Genomic DNA, 15,795 nt, shown 5'->3' on the forward strand with positions numbered 1-15,795 from the left:
AGGTTCCACCGAGATTTGAACTCGGGTTACTGGATTCAGAGTCCAATGTCCTAACCACTAGACCATGGAACCTCTGCTTGCTCTCCTGCTTCAATTAAAACATTTATAGAAGACAGCACATGTATCCGCCATTTTTACCCTTAAAAAATATATTTAAATATATGTATATATATAAATTGTAAATTAATAAACCTAATAAAATAGGAAAACTATGAAAAATTGCAACGGGGCCCAGCTCATAAGTTAGAAGATGGAGGCCCAATAGCCCGAAATTGTCCAACTTTCATTTAAAAACTTTTGCAGCTCCAATTTTCTTTCTTTTTTCCTCCTTGTAGGTCTACATTCCAAGAGCTCCTCCTCCTCATTTTATTTGATGATTTGCGAAGTTACGGGATGAAAGTAAGCAACAAAAGACTTCTTGTAAGCTCCCGATTTTCTCATGCAGTGATTGAACTCTAAGTCATATATTTTGGAAGAACAAAGTGCATTTTTAGTTCGGTAAAAAATGGAATGAGATTAGAATCATCATACAGGAATATGATGGCATTCTATATGGTGATTCGATTCAATGCTATCATATCAAGTATGGCCAAAGAGGCAGGGAGTAAGAGACTTATAAAAATCTCTATTGAACTGTATTCTATTCTCTGTTGATATTTCTATTCTCCGTTAAATCGACTGGTTCTCCCCATTAATGGGATCTTGCGTATTATTCCCGATACTTCTTTGTAATGTTAGCAAACAATGCAACGGGTGTGGTTACCTAAAGTTTAGTTAATTAGGAGGACATGCAATTTCAGTTACTTTCTATATTTTAGACCATAAATATGAGAACACAACCCCTGCGTGCCTTACCAAACATGCAACCTCCTTAAGTCTCACCAATCGGGTCAAAGATTATCTCCAGCATGTCAGCATTGAACCTCTCTCTATATATACATTTCCTTTCGATCATATAAATAATATATATATATATATATATATATTGTAAATGACCGTTTAAGTAAAATATAGTAGTATATAGCAAAGAATGTGAGGTACCGATGGCTAATCTCTCGGTCGATTAGCAAATATATGCGTACAGAAATGCATATCAAATACGAAAAGCGAATAACCTTGTCATAGTTCATAAGATGGCACATCAAAACTGGGGAACTAACAGACTGACCCCTCCCCTTTTATTTATGCTTTCTTGTGCCATCTGTAGGTTGATACTGTCAAACTACTTCGCCAGTCTCGGTTCCTCCTACTCTCTCGCGGCGGCGGCAGCGGCGGTGGCGGCAATCGTTTTCTTAGGAAATCGAATTCATTATCGCTTCTGGGATTGGATCACAACTGAGCCCAGAAGGCTTCCACCAGGCCCACCCAGATGGCCCATTGTGGGCAACCTTCTCCAGTTGGGCCAACTCCCTCACCGAGACTTGGCCGCTCTGTGCGACAAATACGGGCCCCTCGTCTACCTCCGGCTCGGCAGCGTCAATGCCATCACCACCAATGATCCCAGCATCATCCGCGAGATCCTTGTCCATCAGGACGACGTGTTCGCCTCTCGGCCCAGGACGCTGGCCGCCGTCCACTTGGCCTACGGGTGCAGCGACGTGGCGCTAGCGCCACTGGGCCCCCGGTGGAAGCGGATGAGGAGGATCTGCATGGAGCACCTCCTGACTACTAAGAGGCTCGAGTCGTTTGCGAGGCACCGGGCCGAGGAGGCGTGGCACCTTGTGAGAGATGTCTGGGCCAGGTGCCAGGATGGAAGGCCCATTAACATGAGGGAGGTGTTGGGCGCGTTCTCCATGAACAACGTGACGAGGATGCTGCTGGGGAAACAGTACTTTGGGGCAGGGACGGCCGGTCCGGACGAGGCAATGGAGTTTATGCATATAACCCACGAGTTGTTTTGGCTCTTGGGGGTCATATATTTAGGGGATTACTTGCCCATTTGGAGGTGGATTGACCCGTCAGGGTGTGAGAAGAAGATGAGGGAAGTGGAGAAGAGAGTGGATGATTTCCATGCCAGTATCTTACAAGAGCATAGGAATAAGAAGGCCCAATTGAAAGGTGATGGTGATGATGAGATGGACTTCGTGGATATTCTTTTGTCTTTGCCAAGTGAAGATGGAAAAGCCCACATGGATGATGTCGAAATCAAGGCTCTTATTCAGGTAATCACCTTATTTTCGAGCATTTTTTCTTGTTAAAAATAGAAATTTAAGGCGCCTCGAAGAGGATAGATAGGTGGTGGGGAGGTCCCCTATATGCTATCGAACCCATTTGCTGCAGTAGTATTCCGACTATATACTTGTGAATGGATGGTGTTCCTCTGATATCTCATTGGGATCGCAGTGACGAACTCATGACTTCAGATTCTAATGTAGTTATGGCTCAAATTAGAAATTTCGCAGCCATATGGGGTTGCTATGTCAGTCACCCCTTCGATCATTTTTTCTTATAAAAAAATAAAAACACACACACATATATATATATATATATATATATATTCGGATTTACAGAGGCTTTTTCAATAATATTATTGAATAATAAAGCTGATAAGTCAATTAGTCAAAATTGGTGTACTTGCTAAATTTTAAATGCGTAGGACATGATAGCTGCGGCAACAGACACATCCGCCGTGACAAACGAGTGGGCCATGACAGAGGTTATCAAGCACCCTAGAGTCCTCCGCAACATCCAAGAAGAGCTCGATAGGGTCGTTGGCCCCGATCGGATGGTCAGCGAGGCAGACCTGGCGAACCTCAATTACCTACGCTGCGTCGTACGCGAGACTTTTAGGATGCACCCGGCAGGCCCCTTCCTCATCCCGCATGAGTCCCTGTGTGACACAACCATCAATGGGTACCACATCCCTGCTAAGACCCGCGTCTTCATCAACACACATGGGCTGGGCCGGAACACCGGCATTTGGGATAACGTCGAGGAGTTCAGGCCCGAGAGGCATGTCCTGCTTGATGGCAGCCGAGTCGAGATCAGCCATGGGGCTGACTTCAAGATACTGCCGTTCAGCGCTGGGAAGAGGAAGTGCCCTGGCGCACCACTCGGGGTGACCCTGGTTCTAATGGCTCTGGCCCAACTCTTCCACTGCTTTGACTGGACACTGCCGGATGGGCTGCGGCCTGAAGACATCGACACGACCGAAGTCTACGGGATGACGATGCCCAGGGCCGAGCCTTTGGTGGCTATTGCTAAGCCACGCTTAGCAGCCCACATGTATCACTAGTTTATCCTTAGCTTTGCCAATGTTGCATCAATATGATCTTGCACTTTGATCCGAATTGCACATCTTGATTAGTTCATCTTTGGACGATTTAAATAAGAGTCCTCCATTCTAGTCTAAGTAATAAATCCTCGTGGTCTAATAACTCTACTTTCAAGGGGATATTTGTATCTCGGTGGCTTGTGTTCTTCCTGTTCTTATTCCAGTTATTGATTATCCTGAATATTTGACTTAAGCAGGTTGAAAATTGGTGATTTTCTTTGATATTAAATAATTTATATATAAGGCAAGAATTTTATTGGTCTTCTTTCCTGTAGTACTGTGATGATGAATCATTTAACATAGTTTATAATTAATAGTTTTGAGCCATATTCTTTGGTATTTATGGGGAAATCCCCTGGTGTGTGAAATTTTTTCATCTCCATTGGTTCATGGGTCATCCCCTCCTTGTTTCATGGTACTATATTTTATTAATCCGTATCAATTTTTAGCATACTGATTAACATTGATATTTGGAAATCTGATAAGTTCAGAACTAATCAAAATTCGAATTCGGCCTGTCCACCTTGAAGCAGTCCATATAATGGCGAGCTCTACGTTCTTAGTGAAGTTCGAACTCGTGATGTTCAAGTGGAGCGCTTGGAACTTAATCACTAGACCACCGTGCTGGTGGTTACTTTTATATATATATATATATATATGTAGATGTATATACGAAAGTGAAGCATAATGAGTCCATCATGATCTTTAATACAGTTTTTTAATTATTTTAATAATAAAATACAATTAACACTAGACCTATATATCTAATATAATATAATATCTTTTTATTCATTGTAAATCACGTTAGTAACAGTTTAAAGCACACGCCTACGGGATACGATAAAATTAATCGAAAAAGAAAAATGAATCACGTTTTATTTCGTACGAAGTACGAATTCCAGGACTAATAGATACTACTCTGCACTGCAGCTTCAGCCAGGTCTCATTTTGCTGTCAAACGGGGAAGAGCTCTCAATGCATGGTGGTGCCTTACGTGGCCTCATTTCCTTCGGGTCGATTCCTCCCAAATATACAAACATATATATATATATATATATATATATATTTATTATCATCGTTATCATCATAGAGTTTACCCATTAATACAATACATGCATAGCTATAGCTTCCTTACCTTGATTTAAAATCAGATTCATATAACATATATAGTTATATTATGGCAGTGGAGTCGTTGGTGGCCGATTTGATCCACAAGGTTTTGAACCTTGTAGTTCCTCCTCTATCTATAGCAACCCTCCTCTTCCTCCTTCCACCATACCTCTTCTTCAAGTCTCTTCTTTCCCTGATCAATTCCATATTCAGCGAGAACGTCGCCGGAAAAGTCGTCCTCATCACTGGAGCCTCCTCTGGCATCGGGGAGGTGCGACGATTGATAAGCTAATTTTTTTTTTGTCTAGCTCCAAACTAATTAATTAAATATGATCGATTCATACGCATAGTTTTGGTGTACTATTTTAATCGATGGAGTTATAACGTTTTTTTCTTTTTAAGGGAAGTCAAAGTACAATGAAATAGATGGAGTTATAACTTTTATTAGTTCTGCTCTGCCTATATATTTCATGCTATATATATACTTAATTTTTCGGTGCGTGCATGATACATAACGAAGCATCTCGCTTACGTCTACGCATCGAGAGGGGCTTGTCTTGCGCTTGTGGCGAGGAGGGAGAGTCGACTTGTGGAAGTGGCTAACAGAGCATACTGGCTCGGCTCCCCCGACGTGATAGTCATCAGAGCAGACGTCTCTAAGGTAGATGACTGCAAGCGGTTTGTTGATGAGACTGTGAGCCACTTCGGACGGCGTAAGTACACACACACATGTATATACTATGTGTATATATTGCATTTGCATATGCATGCAATTACCCCACCACAGCTTATTGGAATAATGAAAGCACTTACATATTTATATATGAGTAATTCACTAGCGAGCCCTTTCTAAGATTTCACATATGAAATGGTTCTCATTCTGTGTCGTCACAAGTGGATCATCTGGTGAACAACGCGGGGATTGCTCCGGTTTCCCGGTTCGAGGACTGCCATGATGTTACTAAACTTGCTCCATCTATGGTACTGGTTTTAGTCTGTTCTGTTATGTTTTTTGTTCTGTCTTTTAGATGAAACTGTTTTTTGGGTTTACAGTACATTTCATACAAAACATGAATTGAAGAATGGCTGTTATTCAAATGTCACTGACTCACATTTACTTCATTTCATATATGAATATTAAAGGACATAAATTTCTGGGGTTCAGCATATAGCTCCTACTTTGCCATTCCCCACCTGAGGCAGAGCGGGGGCAGGATCGTGGCTATAGCCTCCGCTGCTTCGTGGTTGCCTGTGCCCAGACTCAGCTTCTACTCCGTACGTAAAGCAATTGATTAGCAACAGTACCATTGATCTCCTTTAATTCTATATATGTACATGTATATCGTCGCATCGGTCCTTTATTTATTGGCTAACTACTGCCAGTTATATGGATATGGGGGGATCGAGAATAACTGAAGGAAAACTTTTAACTTACTACTGTGTGTTCTGGTGGTATAATATTCAGGCGAGCAAAGCAGCTGTAGTTGCCTTCTACGAGACGTTGAGGACCGAGTTGGGATCGGATGTCAGCATAACGATTGTGACACCAGGTTTGATTGAGTCGGAGATGACACAGGGGAAGTTCCTATCAGAGGATGGAGTAATGATATTGGATCCCGAGTTAAGAGATGTGAGCCACTATTTTATTTAATTTAATTTATCGAATCATACTATATAGCTAGCTAGCTGTTGATCTGCTGCAGGCTCGTACGTGTTAATATATAGTTTAGTTAATTAAGAAGAAGTTTTTATTATGTATTGATCATTACTTTGTAAAAAGGTTTATTGGGGTTGGGTTGCCTTGGCAGGTTGAAGTAAGCTTAATGCCGATCAGGTCAGTGAAAGTGGCAGCTGAGAAGATCGTGAACGGCGCATGCAGGGGAGACGGCTACTTGTCGGAACCGGGTTGGATCAAGGCATCAATGTACTGGAAGGTGTTCTGTCCGGAGATCCTGGAATGGAGTAATAGGCTGCTCCTGCTGTCGAGGTCGACGGAGGATCCGGAAAGGAATGCGATCAGTAAGGAGATACTGGACTGGAGTGGTCTCAAGCAGTACTTGTATCCCACCTCTGTCCAGTACCCTGATCTTCTTGCTCATAAAGGACTGTCACTTGATGATTAATTTAGTTCGAGTATGCGAAAAAAAAAAAAAAAAGATTAGAGCAGTGTATGAAGGGTGTTGGACTTTGTAATAACTCTGAAAATTAGAATGAAGATAGAATCAAAGAAACAAATTTGCTTTTATAATGTCGTACAAAGTAACCGTTGGAGAGGAGAACGTTAGATCGATTATTTGAATAGCAATTAATTGGAAAGCATGAATTTACTTACTTGACCGAATTAATTCACTATAACCTTAGTTGATTTTTTGAGTGACAATATAAACTCGTCTGGTTCAACTCAATCCTACAACAGACAAAAAAAAGCTACGGGGCATTTTCCCGCTTGGTTCAACTCAATATTCACGTCGAGAGGAAATTTCCCCATCCAATTTCATGTTGCTCCATCGAACTTCACTTCCAATCTGGCAATTAGGTCATCAACCGTGCTTCCATGTACTGTTGATGTTGCTCCATAGAAATTCGGAGTTCCAATCTGGCAATTAGGGTCATCGACCGTGCCTCCATGTACTGTTGTTGTTACTGGTCTGTTGATGTTGTATGTTGTTCGTGAGGTTCTGTGATGTGGTCTGTGCACTTTTGTTGGGTACAAAGGTCTGTGCATTTGATAGTGGTCGTGTTAACTTAATAATAATACTCGAGCTTACTTATAAGTGATTCATTCTGTGTTTGAGTATTCTAATCTAGATGTATCGGTTAGTAAGGGAACTATCATACAGAAAGGGAGGTGCTACCCTGTACTGTTCCTGTTACATGCTTAGTGGATGTGGAAGTGGATGTTGTTGTTGCTGTTCTGTGCTGTGGTCTGTCAAATGTTGGTTCTGTTGCTGTTCTGTGATGTGAATATGGTGCTTTTCCATGGTTATTGATAAAAGCTTCCATTTGTGGTAATAAATGTTAATATGACTGCTAATAATATTCGATTTGTCGTGGTTGCCGAATAGTTTCAGCATTCTAAGAAGACGGTATCACGGGCATTCAGAATAATGCTTCAAGAAATTCATGCGTTGGCACCAACGTACATAAGACAGAGGAACGTTGATGTGCAGTCCGAAATTCGGAAGGTATTTGTCATACAAGATAAGTTAGGGGTGGCAATTCGTGTCGTGTCGTGTCGTGTTTATACGTGTCGTGTCTAAACGGGTTTGAGTCATCGAAGTCATAACCCGTACACGACACGATTATTAAACGGGTCAGGTTTTGAAAACCCATACACGACACGTTTATATCCGTGTCAACCCGTTTAGACACGTTTAAACTCGTTTATCGAAACGTGTCATAATAGGTACACGTATACACGACACGATTATAAACGTTATCCGGACACGTTAACACAACTTGTTTATCCGATCAACTCAATTACCCGGATACATTAACACGACATGTTAATTCGATTAACTCGTCTACTCGAACACGTTAACACGACATGTTTACACGTTAACACGGAGATTGAGATGGAGGGGAGGGGGATGTGGACGAGGAAGAGGCGGGAGCCGCATCCGAGGGAGGTAGCGACGGCGAGGATGAGATCGAGCCATGAGGCGCATTGGCTGGAGCGGGAGCCATCGAAGCGGTGGGCTTCGAAGGGGAGATGGTGGGAGTGGGGCCGGCGATGAGTTTGGGAGCAAGGGAGGGCAAGATCTGAGGCGAATCTGCGGACAATGCGAGGTGCACGGAGAGGAGAGCAATGAGAGCGAAGAAGCAGAACTTCACCATTGATAGATGAGAAGAAGGAAATCAAATCGTAGATAAGATCTGAGAGAGGGTGGAAGTGCAGTTGTACTGTGTTAGATTGGGTGAAAGAAAGGAAAGGAAATTAGGTTAGGGACTTACGAAGTTATGATTACATAAGGATATTTTGGTAAATTCAAATACATAAACGGGTTAACGGGTTACATGATTATAGTAACACGATTAAACATGTTTAATCGTGTATAATCGGGTTACGCGGGTTCAACCCGATGAAACACGCTTATTAACCGTATTTAAACGGGTTGGACCCGTTTAGACCGATTATCAAAAATGTCTAACCCAAACTCGTTTAACTCCGTGTTGTATTCGTGTCGTGTGAAATATTGCCAGCCCTAAGATAAGTAATAAACTTCAATAATTTTTAGTTTATACTATAATAAGTATTTATGGAATTATTACTGTAGCATTGCATCGGCATTATCGATGGAACCCATGTGGCTGCTTGTGTGCCAAAAGAGAAGAGAGTCACTTATCGCGATCGAAATAGCGAGATTACGCAAAATGTACTCACTGGTCATTGCTTGTTCGCATCAAATAATCTTCACATATGTCATGACTGGATGGGAGAGTTCGACACATGACTTGAGAATTCTTTCTGATGCCGCAAGGTTGGAATTATTCCCCGCGCCGCATGATGGTAAGTTCTTGCTCATATCGCATGTTTCATGTCAATCTCTTATGTATTTCGATAAATACATATAAGTACATGTATATATTGATTCTACATGTGTGCTTGCAGAGCAATATTATGTAGTTGATGCGACGTTCTCTAATATTCCCGATTATTTGGCTCTTACAAAGGGAAATAGTATCACCGAAGTGACTTTAATGACGACAATCCTCCAACGATGAAGAAAGAGTTGTTCAATTAGGACCACGCGTCCGTTCGTGATGTTATTAAACGGTGTTTTGCGGTTCTGAAGGACATATTTGGAATATTAATATTACTGACAAACTTCAAACCGCATCGATAATGTCAAATTACTTTTGCGTGCTTTATATTGCATAATTTTATTCGGATTAATAATTACCACGATAGATTATTCGAGAAGTATGGTAATGCGTGACAATATTACGATAAATTTCGAAATCCTTCTTATCAAATTGAAATCCGAATTGAGGTAGACATGACAAGTAAGGAAATGGATGCAGTATGGAACCGTATTGCAAATCAAATATGGCATGCGAAAATAAGATGAAGTTAGAAAATTTGACTTTTTGTTTGTATTTTGAATGTATATGCTTGTGCTTGTATTTCCGTGTTGTACTGATAATTAATGAAGTAAGGTAAATATAATAAATGAAAATTTTCCAATTACGCAAAAATTTTCCGTATGGGTATATGCTTCTCAAGCTTGTGGAAGTAGATGAATAGTTTTTCCTTCTTAACACCCAAATAAGGGGATAGAGTAGAGGTTAGATTATAATGAAGATGTATATGGAGTTCACTTTTTTGACTTGAAAGAGTAATTTTTGTTATGTAGTGAATTGAGTTAAAATTTTAAAATTCAATTCTAAAAGCAACCGGGGTAAGCTAAGCTAACGCGTGAACTACATAATATAGACGTTACAAAGGAATTTTTATAAACTTCAATGGAGTAGTTGAGAGTAATTAAGGTAATTAATAAAAAATGATAGGAAACCATGATATATATATATATATATATATATTATAATACGATATGTGTGCTCAGCTTGGGCCATAGATAGAGGCCTTAGAGGGCTTCAAATTTAGTCCCCAAACAGACTGGTTCTACTTTTAATTGAAGGGCTTGTAGGCCTTCAATTCGGGGCCTCAAGCAAGGGCTTTACTTGTCTATTGCTTGGACCGACATTGATGTTTTTGAAAGAGGGAGGTTTGGGGCAATCTAAGGATCCCGACCATGTTATTTGATGGGCCGGGATTGCATTCAATAGTCTCGTCAACGTGCATCTACAAATATATATATATATATATATATATATATATATATATATCTACTACAATTTGTATTAATAACATGTACTGGAGAAAAATTACCTCGTTGCCTCATATGTTCTGGCCTCATCTCCAATCTACACTTTCTCCTCCTTACTCTCATCGCTCGAAACATCCCCGACACTCAACCTTAGGACTCAAGTTCCCTTGTTGCTGATAACTGTTGGAATCTCTCGAGCTCGTGGTTTTCTCATCACAAGATTTCTCAATGTAACAGGCAAGTGACACATTTTGGTTGCAAAAAGTGGCCAGAGGGTTTAACGTGCTTACTTTCTAATAGGTCAGATGGCATCATACAAATTTTTAAATGTCAGGGGTACTTCACAACTAACCATGAAGGTTGGGGGCAACTGCACTTTACTCAAAAGTTTATATTAGATGGGAAAAAGAAGGGGAAAAAAAGGACAAATTAAAAGACATGAGACTTGTGACATCAGATATTCTACCCGAGAGATTATTGCATGCAGATGCCTCATATTACATGGCGAGATCAAATATTATAATTAGATCAAGTGCCATTCATATGACAAGTTCAATTAATAAAAGGACGATGACATTACTAAAATACACCTTAATTATAGGGGTCATCCAAACATCATTCAGGAAGTATATTTCACACCCAAAACCTTGAAAAAAATTCTAATTTTTTTATAACCATAACCGTAAATTAACCCTAAAATCCTAAAAACCTTAAGATCCTATAATTCTAATTAATCCTAAAATACCCCTAGATCCTAAATTTTAAGATTTTATAGTTCTTGCGGGTTTAGGAGTTTCAGGGTTATTTTGAAGTTAATTTAGGGTTGTAGGATTTAAAGATTATACAATTTAAGGTTCTTTAGGGTTTTAGGGTAATTTTAGGGTTAATTTAGGATTGTAGAGTTGTAAGCATATACAACTTTAGGGTTTTTTAGGGCTTCGGAGTTGTAAGATTTATAATTTAGGGGTTCAGCATATTATCTTTTAGTATTTTATTATTATTCTTTTCTTATCTTGGGTATAAAATATTATCTTTTAGTATTATTTCGGGGTGACCCCGCAGGTTCTAATGGCTCTGGCCTGACTCTTCCACTGCTTTGACTGGACTCCCTTGGATGGGCTGCGGCCCGGAGACATCGACACAACCGAAATCTATGGGATGACAATGCCCAGAGCCCAGCCCTTCGCGGCTATTGCTAAACCTCGAGGATGATCTTCCCGAGCAAATGCCCCGGGGAGTTCCATCAATCAGAGGGATTGAGCATCAAATCAAATCAACGATAATGCGTACAAGTTGGATCTTTCATGTGAATACCAAGTGAATTGTCCTCCCATCTTTCGGGTCATCTAGCTCCTCTATGTCAATCATATTGACCGATGGTCCCGAACCCAAAGTGTGAGCTGGCAGAGGGTTCGAGTTAACATTTGGCAGTTGCACAACGTTGAACATCAGCTGGTCCTTTTGCAGTTTTTGAAACCGTAGGGGTAAAAATGAAAAAAAATTTCAAATTTTTGATGGTCGGACACGTGCCAGATGGGGATGACCAGCTGGCCATCGGGAGTGGTTACAAACTGCGCCCGAGCTCCCTGGCGCGGTTAGGAACTGCTTGATTATCCGCTCACATGTAATGAATAGCTTAGCCCAGCTTGCCAATCTCGCTTTATGTTCCACTTTAATCTTGACCAATTTGCGCACATCTTAATTAACTCATCTCCCCTAACGACTTAAATAAGAGAGCTCCATCTAGTTGTAGGGATTAATCCTTGCAGTCTAGCAACTCTAGTTTCAAGGGGATTTGCTTCCTGAGTTGTGTTCTTCCTGCTATTATTTCAATTCAACATTTTGAATAATAATTTTTTTGGTACGTATCATGATATCCGGTAGATCAATAAGTCCCAACTAATTCAGCATTTTCTCCATTTATAACACTCAAACCTGATATTTTACATAATGGGAATAAATAACGAATCGCTTGATCTAATCCTTGTTGGTTTTTATTTTTTAAGCACGCTGAAAGTTGGTGTATTCTTAACCCTATGGATAATGGATCGCTAATTTATATATTAAGCAAGAATTTTATTATTCTTCTCCACTATAATACTGTGATATGGAGTATCATTTAACATAGTTTCTGTTAAGGAGAACTAACTTAACATAGTTTTGAATTAATGTTAGTATATACCGATTGCTCCAGGGGAGAAAATCCATTGGCACGCATCCCCATTCTAATTAATTCAAAAGGGAGCGTCATAAATCTTATACAAAAATATGTAAAGCTAAATTAAGGGATACAATTAATACCATCGATAAAAAATGGATTGAAAGTTTTTAGGTAAAGACATATGCCGTTAGACTATATCCCTTCTAAAAAAATTCTATTTTTAGTTCATGCAAAGGCGAAGCTCAGCATATTCAGTACTGTAGGTGGACTGTAGGCTCTCATCTTCATAACATATTGCCACCTACATTCCCAACTACAACCGAGACAAGTTTATATTAATGTCCCGAATAAAAGAAGATCAGTAGATCGCTTTCAGTTTGATTTCGCTCATGATCCGAAAGCAACTTATCAATAGCGAACCCTCCGATTCGATTGGATTAATGCATCACTAGGTAGCCATACAAATTACCAAGGAGACGTGTAACTTTCTTCTCATTTGCGGTTTCTGTCTTGCGTCGATGCGTATCCTGAAGATTATTACAAAGGAAAAGGAAGATTGCGCGTGCATAAATTATAAAGTAAATATAATGCCGAGCCCTTTAAAAATTTAATAAAGCGGGCATGCCTTACAGCTACAATTGCTCTTTCCAGCTGACATTAGTCCATGTGAGACGGCAAACACTTACTTTCGAGAAAAGGGTACGTACATAGGAAGGTCGACGGAAACTTCCATGGTACTATCAGGGTACGTGACGTGTTATCCCACAATTCTAATGTAATGTCTAATGTCGGATCACTTTCTCTAATAGTAGGATTATCCTCTAATATCGAAACGTATTATATATGCGAACGGAAACTTCTATAGTGCTATCATGTTGCGTAACGTGTTATCCTCTCTCACGTTCTCTCTTTTCTTTGAGCGACGGGACAGTGCTATAGTAGGTCGGAGGCATGGCCGCACCATAGAGTTTCCTGAGTTTCAATTATATATATAAAGAGCATATATAGCCTGCTAGTAATTTAGAGCCTTAAAAGGTAAGTAAACCATATAAATACCTATTCAATTATGATTCACATAGATATAAATGAATATACCTAATTAGGAGTTAGGACCACGATCTATCTTTTGCATCACTCGTGTATTGTTTTCTGTCCGATCCGTGCCATGTCGCTGTCTTTTATATGTTTTATATGCAAAAAGATGCAGAACCAGACAGTTGCCGTTAAATATACTTAAGCTATGCAACTATACATTCTGTGGATTTGGATATGTATGTGTGTGTATATATATATATGTACCTTATGCGTAATTTGGCGTGATATTATGATGAGTGTAAGCCATCTTTGTGAGAGCACAAGCATGGGGCTCCTTTTTCTCCTTTCATCAATTATTTTGAAGTTGTTGCATTGTTATCATAGAAGTGGCTCCCGTTAAAAGGAAGCCTCATAAGACGTCCAAACCTCTGCGGGGAAAAATACGGAAAAACCAAAAAGCAGATAAGATTTTTTTTTTCGGTTACAAGTAGATAAGATTAATATCCCAAAGACAAAGTATAAACTACTAGATATAGTATAATTGGCAAACTATGTTGTCAGCAGACGTAATTTATACATGCAATGTGGTGTTTGAAACTCAGTGATGACAGCACTTTCCTTTTTGCTGAATATGAAGGATAGGTCGGGTTATTACCTCGCCGTGACTACCCAACTGAGGAAACTTGGCCGCCACGGAATGTTCCTTTCGCCATAGCTCGCTGAGACTTAGCCCAACTTGATCATCGCAGCCCCACAAATATACTAGTGAATTAAGTCAAAGGCATACTGGATCAAGCATTATGGACCAGACACCGCTAGATCATAATACATCCATATAGTGACGAGCTCTACGTCATAAGTGAGGTTCGAACTCGTGATGTTTAAGTGAAACACTTGAAATTTAACCACTAGACCACCGTATTAGTGGTAATGATGACAACACTTAGCAGACAGATCGAAAGGACGGTTGAGAAGGTTAGACCCACTTAAATAAATTGAAGATATCTAGTTATCTCAGAAAATATCCTGGTGATAAGGATATCGGACAAAAAGTTGGCTTCATTTGGTGTTTGGATAATTTATCCAACTCTACCCGACTGAACTCTATTTTTTTCCCAATTCAATAAAATAACATTATTATTTTGTCTTTTTCTTCAATTTAATAATATTTTCTCACTCGTACTTATCAATTTTTTAATGATAAATTTTTTATCTACTTTCATATCTATATATACATATATGTATATTCATACACAATAATATATTTGTCAACGCGCAATCATTGCATAAAATCAAATTAAATTGAATTATTTATCCAACTCGAAAGCCAAATGCAGGCTAATTGATTTTTAAGTGATGGTGAGTATTCTTGTGGACTTAAAGTCAATTTCTCGAGTCCATGTATCAGGAGAACTAGAATATTATAACAGTAAATAGATATCTCTAAAGAAAGACCTTTGGTAGGGTTAGTATTGATTCATCATATAGCTATAATGGAGCAAATACTTCCTTATTTTCTTCTGGTAATTCAATATATTGGAGTAAATATTGATATTGACTATACGAAAATAGACATAGTTATGTTTTTTGGTTGATGCTAGAAGTATATATCTAGCTGCTTTGCCTCAATAGATTTTTCAGCAATAAATTGGACTTTCTAACGAAACAAGAAGCATTCGATTTTCTGTATTGTGAATGACTAGCTCTCTTCTAAATGGGGAACCTAAAGATTGCTTACTTCAATGAAAATGTTACCGCGGCCACGCCTGCCCCTACTCAGGGGCGGAGCCATTAAGGCTTCAAGGAGGGCAATTGCCCTCCTGACTTTTCCATTTGTTGAAGATTTCATATACAAATTTGTAAAAATTTCAACTTTTGCCCCTAAAAAAAATCAATGCCCCCCTAAATTATTTTATTATTTCACTTTTACTCCAAAACTTTTAAATTGCCTCCCTGAACATTATTTCTGACTCCGTCCCTGCCCCTACTCGCGGGGGGTCATTGGAGTGATGGAAAAATGAAACAAAAAATAACATAACAAGTATCTCGTGATTACAGCCAAATCGATATTTGAAGAAATCAGACTCGGTCATTAGATTGATGAGAGCACTTACGATTTCCCAAAAGAAAAAAAAATGACTCGAAAAGGAAACGAAAGAGGGAGGAAATGGGGGAAAGAGTCACGAGAGGCTGCCTCCCGAAATTGTTGGCATGAGAAGATGGGTCCTTCGCTTGGATTAGGGTACGCACATGAACCTCACCATTGTCCCCCCATCCTTTGTCTTAATCGTTTTTTGGATGATGGCCAAAAACAAAATAGATATAATCACATTATTTCTGACTCCGTCCCTGCCCCTACTCGCGGGGGGTCATTGGAGTGATGG

The 15,795-nt window shown here is 39.7% G+C and overlaps 3 protein-coding genes and 1 non-coding gene across 4 annotated transcripts; 2 read left to right on the plus strand and 2 right to left on the minus strand.

The window, feature by feature from the left end:
• TRNAQ-CUG lies at positions 1–72 on the minus strand. Its single transcript has one exon. It is a non-coding gene; the product is annotated as a tRNA-Gln (tRNA).
• Positions 73–1,133: 1,061 nt separating this feature from the next.
• On the plus strand, positions 1,134–3,538 carry LOC116206368 (cytochrome P450 703A2). Its single transcript, XM_031539218.1, has 2 exons — positions 1,134–2,162; positions 2,597–3,538. The coding sequence occupies exons 1-2, from the start codon at positions 1,134–1,136 to the stop codon at positions 3,233–3,235; spliced, it is 1,668 nt and encodes a 555-aa protein (XP_031395078.1). The 3' UTR covers positions 3,236–3,538.
• Positions 3,539–4,352: 814 nt separating this feature from the next.
• On the plus strand, positions 4,353–6,629 carry LOC116195318 (11-beta-hydroxysteroid dehydrogenase 1B-like). Its single transcript, XM_031524426.1, has 6 exons — positions 4,353–4,655; positions 4,905–5,097; positions 5,280–5,365; positions 5,528–5,659; positions 5,850–6,014; positions 6,193–6,629. The coding sequence occupies exons 1-6, from the start codon at positions 4,452–4,454 to the stop codon at positions 6,505–6,507; spliced, it is 1,095 nt and encodes a 364-aa protein (XP_031380286.1). The 5' UTR covers positions 4,353–4,451; the 3' UTR covers positions 6,508–6,629.
• Positions 6,630–7,942: 1,313 nt separating this feature from the next.
• Positions 7,943–8,221, minus strand: LOC116206375 (sec-independent protein translocase protein TatB-like). Its single transcript, XM_031539230.1, has one exon. It carries the CDS (start codon positions 8,219–8,221, stop codon positions 7,943–7,945), a length of 279 nt encoding a protein of 92 aa, XP_031395090.1.
• Between the last annotated feature and the right edge of the window lie 7,574 nt (positions 8,222–15,795).

The sequence above is a fragment of the Punica granatum genome, chromosome 1, assembly GCF_007655135.1.
Source record: "Punica granatum isolate Tunisia-2019 chromosome 1, ASM765513v2, whole genome shotgun sequence".
Classification (NCBI taxonomy): Eukaryota; Viridiplantae; Streptophyta; class Magnoliopsida; order Myrtales; family Lythraceae; genus Punica; species Punica granatum.

Coding starts and splice junctions, on each gene's coding strand:
- LOC116195318 (XM_031524426.1), top strand. CDS start 4,452: ATGGCAGTGGAGTCGTTGGTGGCCGATTTGATCCACAAGGTTTTGAAC. Junction 4,656..4,904: donor CCTCCTCTGGCATCGGGGAG/GTGCGACGATTG, acceptor TACATAACGAAG/CATCTCGCTTACGTCTACGC. Junction 5,366..5,527: donor CTAAACTTGCTCCATCTATG/GTACTGGTTTTA, acceptor TGAATATTAAAG/GACATAAATTTCTGGGGTTC.
- LOC116206375 (XM_031539230.1), bottom strand. CDS start 8,221: ATGGTGAAGTTCTGCTTCTTCGCTCTCATTGCTCTCCTCTCCGTGCAC.
- LOC116206368 (XM_031539218.1), top strand. CDS start 1,134: ATGGCACATCAAAACTGGGGAACTAACAGACTGACCCCTCCCCTTTTA. Junction 2,163..2,596: donor AAATCAAGGCTCTTATTCAG/GTAATCACCTTA, acceptor TTAAATGCGTAG/GACATGATAGCTGCGGCAAC.